The 16,121-nt window shown below is 39.9% G+C and overlaps 2 protein-coding genes across 2 annotated transcripts in view; one reads left to right on the top strand and one right to left on the bottom strand.

Moving 5' to 3' along the window:
- The window catches only part of si:ch1073-396h14.1 (disintegrin and metalloproteinase domain-containing protein 10), a gene marked incomplete at its 5' end in the record, with an annotated part of 24,992 nt that extends 23,400 nt beyond the window's left edge, over nucleotides 1-1,592 (top strand). The window contains 1 exon segment of the mRNA XM_024279093.2: nucleotides 1,163-1,592. Within this exon segment, the coding sequence (XP_024134861.2) occupies nucleotides 1,163-1,267 (105 nt within the window).
- A 1,497-nt stretch (nucleotides 1,593-3,089) lies between these two features.
- LOC112150654 (lipoprotein lipase) lies at nucleotides 3,090-13,495 on the bottom strand. Its single transcript, XM_024279095.2, has 10 exons — nucleotides 13,165-13,495; nucleotides 10,361-10,557; nucleotides 10,078-10,257; nucleotides 9,583-9,694; nucleotides 9,264-9,497; nucleotides 7,932-8,174; nucleotides 7,728-7,848; nucleotides 7,398-7,613; nucleotides 5,031-5,129; nucleotides 3,090-4,960 (listed from the first exon to the last, which is right to left on the bottom strand). Exons 1-10 carry the CDS (start codon nucleotides 13,265-13,267, stop codon nucleotides 4,933-4,935), a joined length of 1,533 nt encoding a protein of 510 aa, XP_024134863.1. The 5' UTR covers nucleotides 13,268-13,495; the 3' UTR covers nucleotides 3,090-4,932.
- Nucleotides 13,496-16,121: the final 2,626 nt, after the last annotated feature.

Here is a 16,121-nt window from a genome sequence, read left to right as displayed (position 1 = left end):
TTCTGAATCTTTCTTTCATTAAATCATGTTGGATCAGGAGCAGATGAAAACCGGAGGCTTGAAAAAGCTCGTGTTTGTGATGCAATCACTGCAATGGGCGGGGCCAAATTCAGATTCATCCACTTGCTGACAAATAAATCCATCAACATCTTCATTTTCATCGTTTGAGCTGCCATCTGGTTCCAAACTTCAACATTGCTTGCCATTTTTGGCTATGCTAATGTTACCTTGTGAGGTGCTATAAGCTAGCGTGCAAACAAAGGGTTGATGGGAAATTAGCTGAAGCCAACTTCTAGTCCAAAAGTCAGTCACAACTCAGAGGAGAATTTCTAATGAACTCCTGCTGTTCTGCAGAAAATGTCTTAATTTTAGCTAAAAACAGAATAATCATAATTAAAGGACCACCGAGAATAATTGTATAATAAATACATATATATCTGTAGTTAGGGCTGGGTTGATAAAATTGATTAATCGATCTAATCTTAATAGATCAATAATCTTTCTTGCTTAAGTCCGCTAACTTGATGCTAAAGCTTAATAGGATTTCCCATAGGACGGCTAATGCTAACGCTCGGCCGACCGAAACAAACATTGTTGACTAAATAAACATCTTTATAAACTTACAGGCATGAATTTTCTAAACTCTTTTAATTAAAGTAACTATTTGTGGCCTAAAACACTTTTTTTGGGTAATTCTTTCTTCTTCTTCTGGAATAAGTTGTTATGCTTTAGCGTGATCGCCACCTAGTGGTCAAACTGAAACACCCTCCAGGAGAGGCAGAACAATTGTTACAGCTTCTCCATTTTAAAAATCAATATTAACAATCTCATTATTATTTCACTAATAAATGTTACAGTATGTGAACTGTATCAGATTATTAATGCATTTCTAAACACATTTGTGTAAATGTGTAAACTCAAAGTTGAATCAAGAGGATTGAAAAAATCTAAATCGAATTAATTCTGGAACTTTCTGGTGATACGCCGCCCTAATTAGAGTTGGAGTTTAAGTACTTCTTATGCAAAAACGATTAAACACGGTGCCTGGTTTAGGTTAATATCTCACTAAAACCGTCTTCATTAGGAGTTTAAGAACGTTCTGTCATTATTATTTGTTATTTATATACTTTTTGCATGATGGTTGGGATTCGTCTCCCTGCAGGCTCACTGGTGGGCCATCCTGCTGGTCATCCTGACGCTGTCGGCTGTGATGGGCTGCACCGTCTGCCTGTGTAGCCGAACCCTCAACACCCGCGACCTGGAGTGACCCCTGACCTCTGACCCCTGCCCCGGTGTGGAGCATGCCAACCGTTTAGCTGGACTCCTTCGTCCGTTTGGGATCGACCTCTGAGGACATCAACACCTGCTCAACGTCTCTCACGCCAGCTTTGTCACCCGATATCTCTTGTGTGCCGCCGAGCGTCTGCGCCTCCTCCCGCCTGGGGAACGCCTGCTCAGCATTCAGGAGGGCTCCTGTCATGCATGTGTTGTGGAAAATGTTGCTGCCAACTGTGGGAAGGGTCAGACCGGCATCGTGAAGAGCGGCGGCGTGCTGTCAGCAACAACGACGCAAATAAACCATTTCTGCTTTGGTGGAACGTCCAGCTTTAGCTTTCAGCTGAAACACAACAGTCTAAGGCGGAGGACGGCCGGCTGGTGATGTTTGAACTGGACAAACGCTGTTTTTAATGTTTCAGGTCCAGTGATTGTATAAAGGTTTGTTTCCCATCATGCATCAGCACACGTCTATACTACAAAAAGAGGAAAACTTGAGAAAATCACTTAAAGTTAAATAATTTCCCGAAACTATAAATCTTATTTTAAAATCTAGAAATAATAATTTCCTCACAAGAATTCAAAAAGGCAAAAATAAGCTAAAAAAATGTAATCCTTGGGTAAAATTACTTCAAATTGAATGCTTTACAGCCCAAAAATATGCATTTTTTGACAATTCTAAGCAAATTATTATTTATTTTATTAACCTAATTGTAGTTTATTTTGATTACAGTGACAAAAAACTAGTGTAATATAAGTGGAAATTACTTCTTTTTTTAATGTGAACAAAAAAGATTAGTGTAGATAACTGTATTTATGTTGATATGTTCATTTAAAATGTAGGCGGGGCTTAATATTCATGTAAAGATCATTTTTATTTTCTTTGTTTTATGTACTTTACCCCCATTTCTAAATCAACCAGATGATATTTTTTTCTTTCTGCTCCTTTCATTTATAATAACCGTTGTAATTTCATTTGGTATTATTTTGATGTTATGTATTGTTATTAAATAAAATAAATAAATTAAATTAACATCCCAGTACAAGGTGTTCCATCTTAATAAATTGTCATAAAATCTAAAACTTGCACTTATTCTCAGACCTTAAATCTAATTTTTGGTTTCCAGAATTAATGACAATAAAAGACAGTCTAACTTGTCAACACGTAACTTCAAAATGTTTGGAGTCTTAAATCAAATTTTTCTATTGTCAAACAAAAATAAATGTGACTAATTTTAATTATCATTTCCTAAAAAAGTTTGCTGATTTTACGAAAAGCTTAAAAAGATAAAGAGCAAACAATTTCAACAACTTCAAAGCTGGTTGAATATCTTGAATGTCTAAAAATAAAACTTTACATTTATTCAAGGCTCACATAGTTTCCAGTGTCAACATGACAACTTGTCAGTAAGATAAGAGAGATTTGAGATAAACGGGGGAACGGGAGGGGAAACGTGTCACTTTGGGGAAGTTTTTGGTCATTTCTGAAAACTCAAAAATCTGCTCGTGTAGTTTTGATTATCTACATGTGATGATTAAAATGATGACCTACTGTAAGGACATTTTTAGTTAATTGGACAAACAGCTGCTGGATCGACTGTCTGCACTCTCGTTTCTCTCTGGGTCACCTTGACACAGCCGACCAAACGCACTGGCGTCACAACTGAGAGGACAAGGAGACACGGCGTGTTCTGTTTTGGTTTATTAGGAGGGTTCTTGATACCAGAACCAGCTAAAGTTCTTCATATCCAGCACTTGTTTATCCGGGATGATAAGTCATATTTACAAGACAGAAAAATAAAATCATAAAAAAGTTCAATTAAACGTCAGAGGTTTATTACAGAAACAACAGTATTTACAAATATGTACATACAAATACACTTTACAGAATCTGTTCATGTGGAGGTAAAATGTTTAGCCACGCCCCCTTGTTCCAAACCTTATCATCTGTTGTTTTATTTACATAAATGAACAGAACAGGCACCACGATTATCAGTTTCTTTCTCCTCTTTCAGTGCACAAAAACTAAAAACATTCCCTTTTTGAGGAGTCACAATAACAAAAGTGATGTCTGAAGAGTTGAGCTTGGCATTCACCCCCAGCCAGCAAGGCCCCCATGTGGTTTAAAAGTGGCAGGAAATGTAGTCACCAAATGGGTTTGTCCACAGTTTCCGTGGTGATCCCACCTGTGGGTTAGCTCGCTATGCTTGCCAGCCACCCAGTAGACAGCGGAGCTCCATAGCTCGATACAAAGGAGCTTGCTAGCTCACGCCAAAGGAGCTTAATTGCAAGCTACAGTGGAGCTTGCTAGCTCAATACATCAGAGGTTGCTAGCTTGCTACAGTGTAGCTTGCTAGCAAGCTACAGTGGAACTTGCTACAAAGGAGCTTGCTAGCTCGTTATAGAGGAGCTCGCTAGCTCACGCCAAAGGAGCTTAATTGCATGCTACAGTGGAGCTTGCTAGCTCAATACATCAGAGGTTGCTAGCTTGCTACAGTGGAGCTTGCTAGCAAGCTACAGTGGAACTTGCTACAAAGAGCTTGCTACCAAGCTACAGTGAAACTTGCTAGCTCGATACAGCGGAGCTTGCTAGCTCATTATAGAGGAGCTCGCTAGCTCAATACAGCGGAGCTTGCTAGCTCACGCAAAAGGAGCTTAATTGCAAGCTACAGTGGAGCTTGCTGCAGTGGAGCTTGCTAGCTTGCTGCAAATGAACTTGCTAGCTCACTATAGAGCTCGCTAGCAAGCTACAGCAGAGCACGCTAACTCGATACAGCTTAACTCACTGGCAAGCTAGAGGAGCTTTCTAGCTTAATACAGCGGAGTTTGCTAGCTTGCTACAGTGGAGCTTGCTAGCTCGCTACCGCGGAGCTCGTTAGCACCCTACGCTGTCCATCGTGCGGCTGAATGTCTAGTGAGCTAACCCACTGAGTGTCCACTTAAGTCAATGTGGTATCACTTTTAAACCCTGTGGGGCCCGTTTGTCCTTGCTGGCGGGGCCTGTACAGGTAAGGTCACGCATGCAGGTGAATAAATGGTACCTCAGTGATTAAACTTGTGGATTTCAAGAGGAGCAGTTACTCCTAAGAAAACCTCCAGTTGTTTTTGTACCTCCTGGAAATAAAAAATCTCCATAGTTTAACTCTTTAAATCCTGACGGTAACGCTTAAATGCTAAATCTTTAACTTACTGTAACTTTTCTGCTGTTAACATGATAATTCCAGAAGATTCTGAAGGAGAAAAGCGGCTCAACGAGATGCTTTCTTCTTCAGAATCCACTGGAATTGATGCGATAATGGTTGAAAAATTACAGTAAATCAAAGAATATAAACACTGGAGCTCTAGAACTCAGCGAGCCGTTTACTGGGGTCAACTTTTCACTACAACAGGTTTAATCAAAACCAAAACACACATTTTATCCATATCTGGACTTAAATAAGATATTTGTTGTTAGTATAGCAATAAAGTTGCATCAACACATTAAAAACACCTTAAATATTGTACAATATTCACAAAATTATTATTACTTTTTAAATAAAATAGATATTCTGTCGACATATACAAGGTGGCAAAGGTTGAATCTGTCATGGAAGTGCTTGAGTTGTGCATAAATCATCTGCTAAGTGCTGAAATGGTTTTAAAAAACGGGAGTTTTCTTCATGGTGAACGGATCTCCAAGGTTCCTCTGTAGAAACAAACACACTTTGTTAAAACCGTGATGTGATGGGGACAAAACGAAAAAAGGACTTCCGTACCTCTTAGGTTTTTTCCGGTTCATCCTCCACGCGTCTTTACATTTGACGAAGGTGACTTCCTGGGAAAAGCCCTGAGAGTCTTTGACGCAGAACACCATCCTGCAGGAGAGGACAAGGAAAAGTTTGTCTAAGTCAGGATTTAAAAAATATATTTTAAAGAAACGTTTTTCTGGTGTGATTTACTGTTTTATTGTTCAGTTTTGTTTTTATGTTTTAAGTCATTTATTCTAATTATCTTTAATTTACTTAATATTTTTGCTGTTTTATTTAGTTTTTTCTTTTACTTTTTTGACTAAAATAATTCTAAGGCACCATATAGATTAATAAAACTTACAATTAAAATGAGTTGAATCAACAGGAACAAAATCAAACTGGGTTTTACTTTTAAACTGAATAATTTCAATTTGTAAACCTTGGAATTGTCGAAGTTGTCTTTCTTTTTTTCTGTTTACCAACGCACGCCGACCACCTTCAGTTGGAAGATTCTTGTCAAAACGGAGCAAATTTTGAGAATCTTGCTCCAGCTTTTTTTCTTTCACAGCTCTATTCTGATAAATGAACGACTTGGTGTCGTATAATTCCAGTCGGGCACAAACCGCGATTATTAATTCCTCCTTCATGAGCAATTTTCAAACAGTTGGATTTTTCGTAAATATAAAGAACTTTATCCAAACGTCACTGGAACACCCAAGTCCCTGATTGGTCAAAAATTTAAGCTGTAAGCTGTTGAGAGCATGTTCTTATTTACAATAACAACCTGGGGGAGGAACGCAGCTTTTCCGTAAAGGTTTGACGAGCTGAACCTGCTGCTCCACATTCACCGGACGCTAACAGGAAACAAGACTTCATCTGTTTGTCACAATGCCAGCTTTTCAGGACAGACCTTGATTTCAGTATTTTCACTATGAGGCACATTAGCTGCATTTTCATTGACTAGGAAATTGGGCAAATTAGATTTGTAATAAAATATTTGCTTAATGGAAATACATGATTTTTTTTTTAAACTTGCTTTTGTCATAAAAAATATTGTGCTTGGAGGAGGAGGTTTTTGATGTGGAAACACTTTTTTAAAAATGAAACAAGACATGTGACCAACATCCGGATACCACGCTTTAGCGGGCGCCACTAGAGGTCCCAAAGCATCACAGCTCATCAAAAGTGGAGCGTTTCATGTGGAATTGTTGGATCCACAGCTCCTCCGTAAAATCACCAACCACCATTTCCCCAAATCTCTTCATCTGGAGCCACTTCCACGTAGCTCGTCGCTCCACGGCCTGAATAAGACGCCGACGTCTCCTTTGATAGATAATGATGAGCGCTAGTGCTGTGACAGAAATGTGAACGTATCTGTTGTAAATCAATAGTCGTAGTATTTTTGATTGACTTTTCGCATGAGTTGGTTTATCTTTATTCACGTTTTTTTTTTTTTTTTATATTTCTAAAGTTTTGTGCATACATTTAACGGAAACTTAAAAAAAACTGCAAATAGATAACGTAACAAAAAGTGTTGTAGAAAGAGGTGGAACCACACAAGAATTTTCTTCTACTCACTCCTTTTCAAGCACATAGTTTGCTTTACTTTTATATTTGTATTTTTTAATTCTTTTCATTTGTGTTTAAAAATAAATAAATAGTACATAATGCATATAATAATCCCAATAAATACATATGGAATTATTCTGTTTGTGGTCCTAATGTTGAAGTGGTTTTAGGTTTATACAGCACTCTGTCAAAAATGTCTGTTTTCTTATTAGTTGCAAACAAGGTTGTTAAAAAAGGTGATGTCGGACTGTGTTTCTTTGCCTTATGTTTGATTTAAATTAGAAAATAGAGCATTGGTAGACGGTGCACCCTATAATCCAGTGCGCCCTGTAGTGCAGAAAATACGGTCAACATTAAGAGAGAACATAGATTTATGTTTTAAAGTGTCTTAAAAAACAGAGAAAATGTTTGTTTTAATAAATAAAACTGAGTGCACAGCTCCAACATTTTTGAAAAACCTCCAAAAGCTGCAGTTCCTCGAATGACCACTAGAGCCTGGTGTCATAAAGAAGCAAATCGAAAGTTATAAAGTCTAACTTTACACCTAAATGGACATTTCTAGCCTTATGTTAACATATTTTTGAAGATGTCTGTTGCTTTATGTTCTATTTAAAACAATTTGTGGTTTTTGACATACCATAACTCCTCAAACATTAATGTAAAATTTGGACCATCAAACTGCTTTCTGTGTCAAACGGATGTGAAAATGTCTTTGAAAAGTCCTAGTTTGTCTCGTGGCTTCCATGAATAAATCCCAACAGCTTCACCCGCATAAACAAGCCGCTTCAACCTGCAGACAGTCTCCAAACACCTCAGGTAACCCACCTTTTCTGCGTCTCGCCGGCTCGGATTCGAATCTTGTGCACCTCCACGCCCCCGTTTGTGTCGCCGGACCACCAGGAGGAAACCATCTTCAGCAGGCTGGAGGCCGTCCAGGTGCTTGGCTCCTCCCACTTAAACTTCAGCATCAGCAGGTCGCCGATGTCTTTTTCTGTCACCAGCAGAAAGGAGTGAGTCTTGTTGGTCACGAGTCTCTCCTCCCTGAAAGAGATGAAGACTCCGTGTTGCTGCCATGACCTCACACGCCCTCCGTAAAAGACACCTCGTAAAAGTCAGTGTTGTGAAAATATCAGAAGACGGAAAGTCTTTACTCACAGCCGGAGCTCCAGATCTTCAGCATCTCCTTTGGTTCCGTACAGCGAGACAAAAAGAGATGGCTGCATGTCTGAAGTGTTCACCTTACTGGAGAAGTGGATCTTCAGCTGGTAGTGATAAACTGCAGACAAAATACGCATCAATCAGATGCTAGAATAAAATCTTCCAGATCTTTTAGGAAGAATGCCTTTAAGAGTATCCGACCTCTGAAGGGCATGGCGCTCCGTGTCTTGGTGTACATCTGCACGCTGCGCGCCCGGCGCACTTTGCTGACCCCGTAGCCCACCGTGTTGCAGCGGTTCTTGCGGCAGCTAAGACACATGCCGCGGTCGAAGGCGTCGCTGCTGCCGCACCTATAGGCCGTGACGGCCTCCTGCTCGTTCAGGAGGGAGTCGATGAACAGATGGATGGAGCGCTCGTGTTCACACTTCACTGCATCGGTGACGGCTGAGCAGGAAGCAGAGGAACGCAGGGAGATCAGAGCAAGAAGAACCGCAGGAGGAAAACACAAACTGTTTTCACAGATCGACAAGTTTGATTATTTAGAGACTCTGGTGTAACTTTGAAGTAGATAGGGATTGTTATGATAGTTTTTAACAAACAATAATGCAGAATTACTTCAGATCTTCCTCGATTTGGATTTAATTTAAGAGCTGGAAAGGTCTAGATCAGGGATGTAAACTCAATCACACAAGGGGCCAAAATCCAAAACACACCTCAGGTCACGGGCCGAACAGGACAAACATTTATTGAACACTCTAAAACTAAAAATGTAAAACTTTAAAACCATAACTTTTTAACATAATTATTAACTAGATGCATAGCATTACCTACGATGATGCTAGTGTGAATGTTGTAAGCCGAATTTGGCCACTGAAGTGGCTGAAATTGATAGCTGAAAACGCTGAAGTTAATAGATGAAAACAAGAAGCTGTTAGCCAGCTAAAATATTAGCTCAATGCCAAATTAGCCTTAAAACTAAAAAAAACTGCTAGCATGTAGCTGGAAAAATTGCTAAACTTAAAAAACTGAAAAAAATCCTAAATTAGCCCAAACAGCTAGCATGTAAATCTTAGCCTAACCCCACAACACCCTACAAAAGCTTTTAAAAAAGCCTAAACTAGCCAAAAAAAGCTAGCATGTAGCTAAAATATTAGCTAAACTCCAAAATAGCCTGAAAAAAGTAAAAAAAAAAAAAAAAGAAAACGAGCCTGAACTAGCCAAAACTGCTAGCATGTAGCTGAAATATTAGCTAAACTTTAAAATAGTCTTAAAAAAAGCCTTAACTAGCATAAACAGCTAACATGTAAATCTTAGCCTAACTCCAAAACACCTTAAAAAAACAAAAAACAAAAAAGCCTAAACTAGCCAAAAAAGCTACCATGTAGCTGAAATATTAGCTAAACTCCAAAATAGCCTATAAAACTTCTTTTTTTTTTTAAATTACCCAGAGGGCCGGATCCGGCCCCCGGGCCTTGACTTTGACACATGTGCCATAGATGCTAAAAGCGCTTTTATAGAAAGTAGTAGCAGTACCAAGAATCCCAAAGTTAGCGATCTTCTCCAGAGCCCCTCTGAGGTTGCAGCCCGGCTGGAAGTGGCCTCCGTTTGGATAGATGTCCACATGGCCGACAGGCTGCTGGATGCCGATGCTGAAGCCAAGAGATCCTCGGGTGAAAGTGTGGAGGACGTCCACAAAGTGAGCGTCGTCTGGAGACAGCCGCCTGTGGGCGTGTTCGCCCTCGAAGTCGGGTCCGGCCGGGTCCAGACCTTCAAGGTGGAGAGATCAGCAAAAGGGAAATCAATAAGAAAAAAGATTTATTACTTTGACTTCAAAATGAAAACCACGGCTCACCTGTTATTCTACCAACTTTATTGGCAGCGTGGCTGCCGGCAAATCCGGCCACATGAGCGCCGAGGCTGTAGCCGATCAGGTGGATGTTGTCTAAAGGAATGTTGGTGGTTTCCTGTTTAGTGCAACAGAAAAACAGCATAGAAGATCTGTGAGAAATACCAAACTATTATGTGAATGTAAAGTAAAAATGACAGAGCTGAACCAAAAACAGACGGAGTGATTTTAAAACAGAATCTTCCATTTTCATTAAATCTTAACATATCTGATCAATACTGACATTATTATTAGGGCAGACTTTATGCACGTGTGTGCTGAAGTTTCAAATGACCTCCAGGAGTTAATGTCCTCTGAATCACAAACAGACATCCTACATCCCTGCTGATGACCACTGGACACAGATTATTTTATCATTCATTGTCACAGTCAACTAAAAGGTTGCTGCTCAGTCAACAAAGACTCCTGTTTTTTACAAAGTCTGTGTTTTCTCAGACTGACCTCGATCCAGTCGATGAACCGAGCGATCTCCTGTCCCACTGCTTTGGTGTTCTGTGCCGCCACTGCGTAGTGGTTCTGAGCCAAGCCGAGCCAGTCCACCACGATGACGTTGGCGGTCTGTTCTTTCTCAAACAGCGCTGATACCAACTTCGGCATCCAGCTTCCATACATCCCACTCAGCTGTAGCAAGAGGAGCCAAAACATCACAAATGCAACACAACGTGGCGACTCTTAGTTTTGTGAGGAGATTTGACCGTTAAGGTTTTCATATGGATCTGCTTACTGTCCATCCGTGGATCAAGAGGAAGGTCTTGGAGGTTCTGTTGAAGGTGCAGGCCGTCAGGGACTCCAGTTGGCCGGGAATGATGAAGCAGAGGTCGTCGTCGGGATGGGAGGGTTTACGGAGGGAGAATCTGGCAACTGTTGAGTTTCTGGCATCGTCAGGCTCAAACAAGTCTTTCAGAGGGTCAAGAAAGTTACCTGGTGAAGGAAACACCTGCATGTTACTTCCATTGTCTTCATGGGGGGCTGACAAGTCCTCGTTTGAGTGTGACACACTACATCGGCAAGTGTTTGCTTATCTCATGAGCTCCTATAGCCTCTACCCTTCTGGATAACACATTCTCATTCCCCAGGTGATGCAGCATTAGGGTACTGGTACCGGCCGCGAACCAGTCCAGTACTACGTCCAGACAAAACCCCTGGACCCCCTGGTTTAATTGGAAAAAAAGATGAGTTGGGGACACCCAAAACGTCAAAAAGCGACTCGACAGGATCCTTAACCAAATGTCAATATGTCAATATTGGAAATGAGAATGTGTTGTTCTGGAGGTCTCTCCACGTGTTCAGTGTTTGACCGTTCTTCCAGAAGCAAATCTGTGAGAACTGTCGCTGAAGAGAAGACTCATCCCAGAAGGTCTTCCATTCCTCCCTTCATGGACCTTCTTTGGACTCTTGTTCAGCCATGTTGGAACAGGAATGGACCCATCCTAAAACTGTCCCTACAGAGTTGGGATGGTCCAAAATCTTGAGTCTTGATCAAGACTCAAGACTCAATCTCTAGAGGAGCTCCTTTCACTGGAACTATAGCCTTGTTTCCAGTGAGCGGTCCAATACGGCAGGAACAGGACGGACCAGTTATTTCTGCGAGCATTTCCACTCAGACAAGCCTCACGTCCAGATTGCGGCGGTTAAGAAAATAACGGAAATGCTAGCTTAGTGCTATATTGGTGCTTTCTAATGTCATCACTTTCTGCCAATCAGCGGGTAGCTACAGCAGCTCCACCCCAACCGTCCCGTTCTATTTTTCTATGGACCTACAACGGATGGGGGCCTTCTAGAGGTACAGCTTGGAACTGTTTAATGGGTCCATTTAACAAAGGAAACACTCAAAATACCGGACTGGACCGGACCAGATCACTCAGTGGAAAAGAGGCTTAAGAGACCAAATGCAACTCCGGAAGAACAATCCCACTTCATAATCCTCCCTCCACCAGACCTCACGCTTGGCCCAACGCAGTCAACAAATTATGTTTTCCTGGAGACCATCTTAACCATAAGACGCATCTCCTCTGCTATCTAGAGGCGACGTGCTTCACGTCATACCATCAACACTTTCTAGCTCTGGAATTAACCCTCGTGCTTTCCTAGGCCTGTTTACATTAAAAGTGGGCTCACTTGGACCCAACAAGACGGCGCACTCAACTTTTTTTTCCAAGGATTTTTTTATCTTTTATCTTGTGATCCTGTCCACCTTTGTCAAGACCAGCTCAGTGGCCTTGTGGTAGAGTGTCCATCCTGTGATTGGAAGGTCGTGGGTTCAAATCCCGGCCAAGTCATACCAAAGACTCTAAAAATGGGACCCAGTGCCTCCCTGCTTGACACTCAGGAACTAAGGAGTTGGATTAGGGGGTTAAACCACCAAATGGTTCCCGAGTGCGGCTGTGTCTGCAGCTCACCACTCCCCCAGAGGATGGGAGAACAAATTTCATACACCTAGGAGTGTGACAATAGTGGGACTTTAACTTTATGTCATGGGAGGGATCACACATCAATGTAAGGGTGGGGTCATCTGGACCCCATAACATAGAACGACGGTTAAGGGCTCTAGAAGCCATGAAGCTCTTTGTTCTCTTTGATCTAATCCACACACCTGAGAAAGTGACTCCAATACATGGATTTAAGCATTTAAACACCCATTCCAATCCTCCTCTGATCTGTTTTCTAAGCGTTCCCGGTGGTCTTCTAAAGGTGATTATGCTGTTTTTATCCAAAATAAAAAAACCTTCAAGGTCATTGTATCTGCAGAGTGACAGGAAATCATTAGGAATTCACTTTTGATTGTGGGCAGGACTTTTGACATGGAATAATCCCGCCTCCTTCCCATCATTCATCTGTTTACATGTTTTCCCTCTAGCTTACAGCCCCTCACACCCAAACAAGCAATATTAGAGCTTTCCAGACATAGAGTTTTAAACCAGACGTTACCTCGGATGAGGAAAACAAAGACGTTCACGCATCTATTCGTCTACAAGTGGATACATCAGAGAGCTTGTGGCTTTTTCCAACTATTTATTTTTTGGTCTGCTCATGACTCACAATGATTTGAATTAAGAAATATCAGAAATTAAAATGTATCTCTTTATATATGTCCTCCATTGTGATAAAAATGCTACAAGAACATGTTAAAAACACAATTTTCATCAAAGTGGGTGTTTAAATGAGTATATAATAATCATGTTATGAAATGTTTTTAGTCCTTTTGTGCAAAACATTTCAGATTTATAGGACAAAATCGGATTAGTTTGTTGTCTCATCATCATAATCACCTGTCAGGATCCTGACAGTCAGCTGACCCAAACTACCTATAGTTCGAGGGAGGGCTGTTGAAGGTCTGAGCTCAAGATTTACAGGCTTATCTAAGTTTATAACCATGTAATAAATGCATATATTTACACTGGAAGGTTTACCAACTTCACAGCTTTAAAAAACTCCCTGCTTTACTCTTCTAACCTTTTTGCTCAGTTTTACTCCTGCAGGGAACACATAATGTGCGCGCGCGCGAGACTGAATGAAGTGGAAACTCACCAAAGTCGGAATCAGCGCGCGCCTCTCCTTCCAAGGACATCACATGCTGCACAGCTGCGTTTGACACCACGGCGAACAAGAAGCCAAGCTGCCACGCGCTCATTTCTTTCCAAGCCTTTTCCTTTTGAAGAATGAGTCTTTGCAGAGACCTGTCAGCTCCTCAGCGGCGTAAAATCCGGCGCGTCCTGGCGTGGTGCGCGCAGCGCGGTCATCTGAGCCACCTTCAACCGCCTCCTTCTTAAATAGCGCGTCTGAGCAACCATTGGGCGGGGAGAGGAGCAAGACTGCGCGCAAACTTGTGACCCTTTGCGCTGTTTCACGGGCCGTTAACGAGGCTGCGCCCGGCGCGCGAGCCCCTCATTAAACCAGATGAGCGCGCGCGCGTTTATAAAAGCCGAGTTTCAGTCACTTCTCATGCAGGTCAAGCGCGAGGGATTCATCAGACCTGCAGATCATTTATAGCTGTTTATACTAGTTTATATGCAAAACCATGAAAATTACACTAAGGTAGGGCATTACTTTAGAGCAACACTTAAAGCGCTTTGATCATCAAAATAAACTTTTTTGAGCTTCTAAGTGTTTTAGATTAATTCATAATAAAAACAACAACCCAAAAGCGGCGTTTTTCTCCATTCCTGCACCCTTGAACATTCCTCAAACCTTGATAAGCACAAGCCCCTTCTAATCTACAAAAACAAGTGTCTCATTGTGACGTCACAGAGTGAGGAACAGCCCCTTCCAGGAAGAGTCTGTGCTGCCAACATCACCCCCAAACTAACACACACTTTCTCCATGGAACAGGTAGTGATCTACAAAACGCTTTCATCTTATATGAACAATATGCACATCCATGTTTTTAAACAGTTTGGATGTTTGTTTTTGTGGACAAAACGCAGACACACTTAGGATGATGTCACAACACTCACAAAGAGAGAAAGGCGGAGCCTCAGAGATCATTAAACATTTGTTCGGTAGTATGCAGAGCAAATATCATGGATATAGTTTACTCTGAAAGTCTTAAGAATAGCACAATATAGGTCTTATCATAAAAGTGTCCAAAAAAAAAAATTTCACCCGTTAGTATTTTCTGTTTAAAAAAAACACAAATCAATGAAACATCACAAGGAATTTTTGATACTAAATAATTAACTATTAAAACCTTAAATTTAACTTACAGTCACTATTAAAAGATTAATAAAGATATTTAAATGTCTTTAGCCGTACAAAATACGGTGGACATTTTTTAAATAGATAAATATGTAAAAAAAAAAAAAATACTGGTTTTGAACATTTATGACTTTAATCAAGTTACCTGTCAATTAAACTAATTTTCTTTTATTTCATGATTATGGTTGTTAACTGTCATAAATTTACTGGTATTTTTTACAGTGATATCCTATAATGAAGTAAATGTCCATCTATGGAGCAAAATTGGGGCCAATATTATATGAAAACCAAATAAATTGAAAAAAGTTATTGGTGGTTGGCCAAAAAATGTGAAGTGTTCTAAACTTTTTGGTATTCTAAAATAAACATAATTGTTTTCTGTTTCAAATGTTCTGTTTTTTAGGTTTCAAAACTCAAAATATCAATTTAAAACCTTTTTGTTTCAAAATCGTTTTGCAGTTTCAAGTTTTTTTTTCACTTTATACTCTTTTTTTAACTTTTAGCCACAACAGGGCCAAAAGTTTTGAAACTGAATTTTTCAGATTTGAAAAAAAAGAAAAAAAAAAAAGTTTCAGTTGAAACTGAAAATAGTTTTGAAATTTATTTTTTGTTTTGTTTTGAAAACCTTAAAAATAAAACATTTGATGCTAAAAGCAACTGAGCTTATTTTTAGAATAGAAAAAAGTTTTGGACATTCTCCATTTTCTTTTTGGTCAAACCCCAATATTTTTTTCTAATCGTTTTATTTGGGTCTCAACTGATATTGGCTTCAATTTAGCTTCATGTCTACCAACCTGTTCCATAAACTCCACAAATGTTTTCTTAAAATTGTTGCATTTTGCATATTTTTTGTTCAATTTCCGCAAAATGTTGTGAGGTCAAAATGACAATTCAAGTTATTTCAGTTTTTAAACATATTTGTCTACTATTGGACCACCGATGACGTTTTCTAGATAAGGATTTGAAAAAAAAAAGAAACTTAATACAACTGCTACTGAGGACCCAATTTTTTTCACCGACATGCCGTCATTTTTTTTTCAAGATAAAACACATCAACAGCAAATACTCAGATTGAAAAACTTACCAAGTCCGCCACTGAATGTGGGTTAAAAATGAAGTTTATCATTTTATTTTAATCTGTGGTTGAGTATTTGCACCCATACTTGGTAAATATGACACAATTATGTATAAATATGACACATTTTGATCTCACATTCTCCTACGTGACATTTTCTTCTTTTAATTTCTTTTTTTGTCAGTGTTTTTAATCTTCGTTCGATCTTTTCTCTTCAAACCAAAGACGATTTTCCGCTTAACTGACCAACTTTACAAATAAATGACCGAACAGTTCTGCTGCCGTCTTTGCTGCTGCTTTTCTCTTATCAAAGCAACAACACGAGTATGAAAAAAAGTCGAGAAGCTGCCTCATGATTCAGTGATGTGTTGAAAGCTGCTATCATACAGTTCATCTGGTAAGAGTTGAGGAGACATGATGGAGCAAGCCCATCTGGATCCGTCCTAAAGGCACCGGGCCACACAACTGCAACCAGACCTTTGAGCCAAATAACACAAATCACAGAATTATTTAATCAATAAAGTCTGTTGAGTGCCTTGTTTTTCCATCAGCATCATCTGTCAAACCATTTAATAAAGCCCGGATTCTTTAACCAAATGAATTCTTTACATATCTTTGTTAATGTGTTGGTCTACAGAAATAAACTTGCATATTTCAGCAGCGATCTTTTCATTTTCAGTCAAACTGAATGTGGAAGAGTCTCATTCTTGCTTTT

Source organism: Oryzias melastigma, linkage group LG4, assembly GCF_002922805.2.
Source record: "Oryzias melastigma strain HK-1 linkage group LG4, ASM292280v2, whole genome shotgun sequence".
In the NCBI taxonomy this organism is placed as follows: Eukaryota; Metazoa; Chordata; class Actinopteri; order Beloniformes; family Adrianichthyidae; genus Oryzias; species Oryzias melastigma.
Note: the sequence above shows the minus strand (reverse complement) of the source record. Positions and strands in the feature narration are given on the sequence as shown.

Bases quoted from the DNA above. Each gene is read 5' to 3' on its own strand.
- LOC112150654 (XM_024279095.2), bottom strand. From the start codon at position 13,267: ATGAGCGCGTGGCAGCTTGGCTTCTTGTTCGCCGTGGTGTCAAACGCA. The intron at 10,258-10,360 runs GTAAGCAGATCC...CTCTTGCTACAG, and splicing joins TCTTGATCCACGGATGGACA to CTGAGTGGGATGTATGGAAG. The intron at 7,849-7,931 runs GTCGGATACTCT...TTTTGTCTGCAG, and splicing joins GAGCGCCATGCCCTTCAGAG to TTTATCACTACCAGCTGAAG.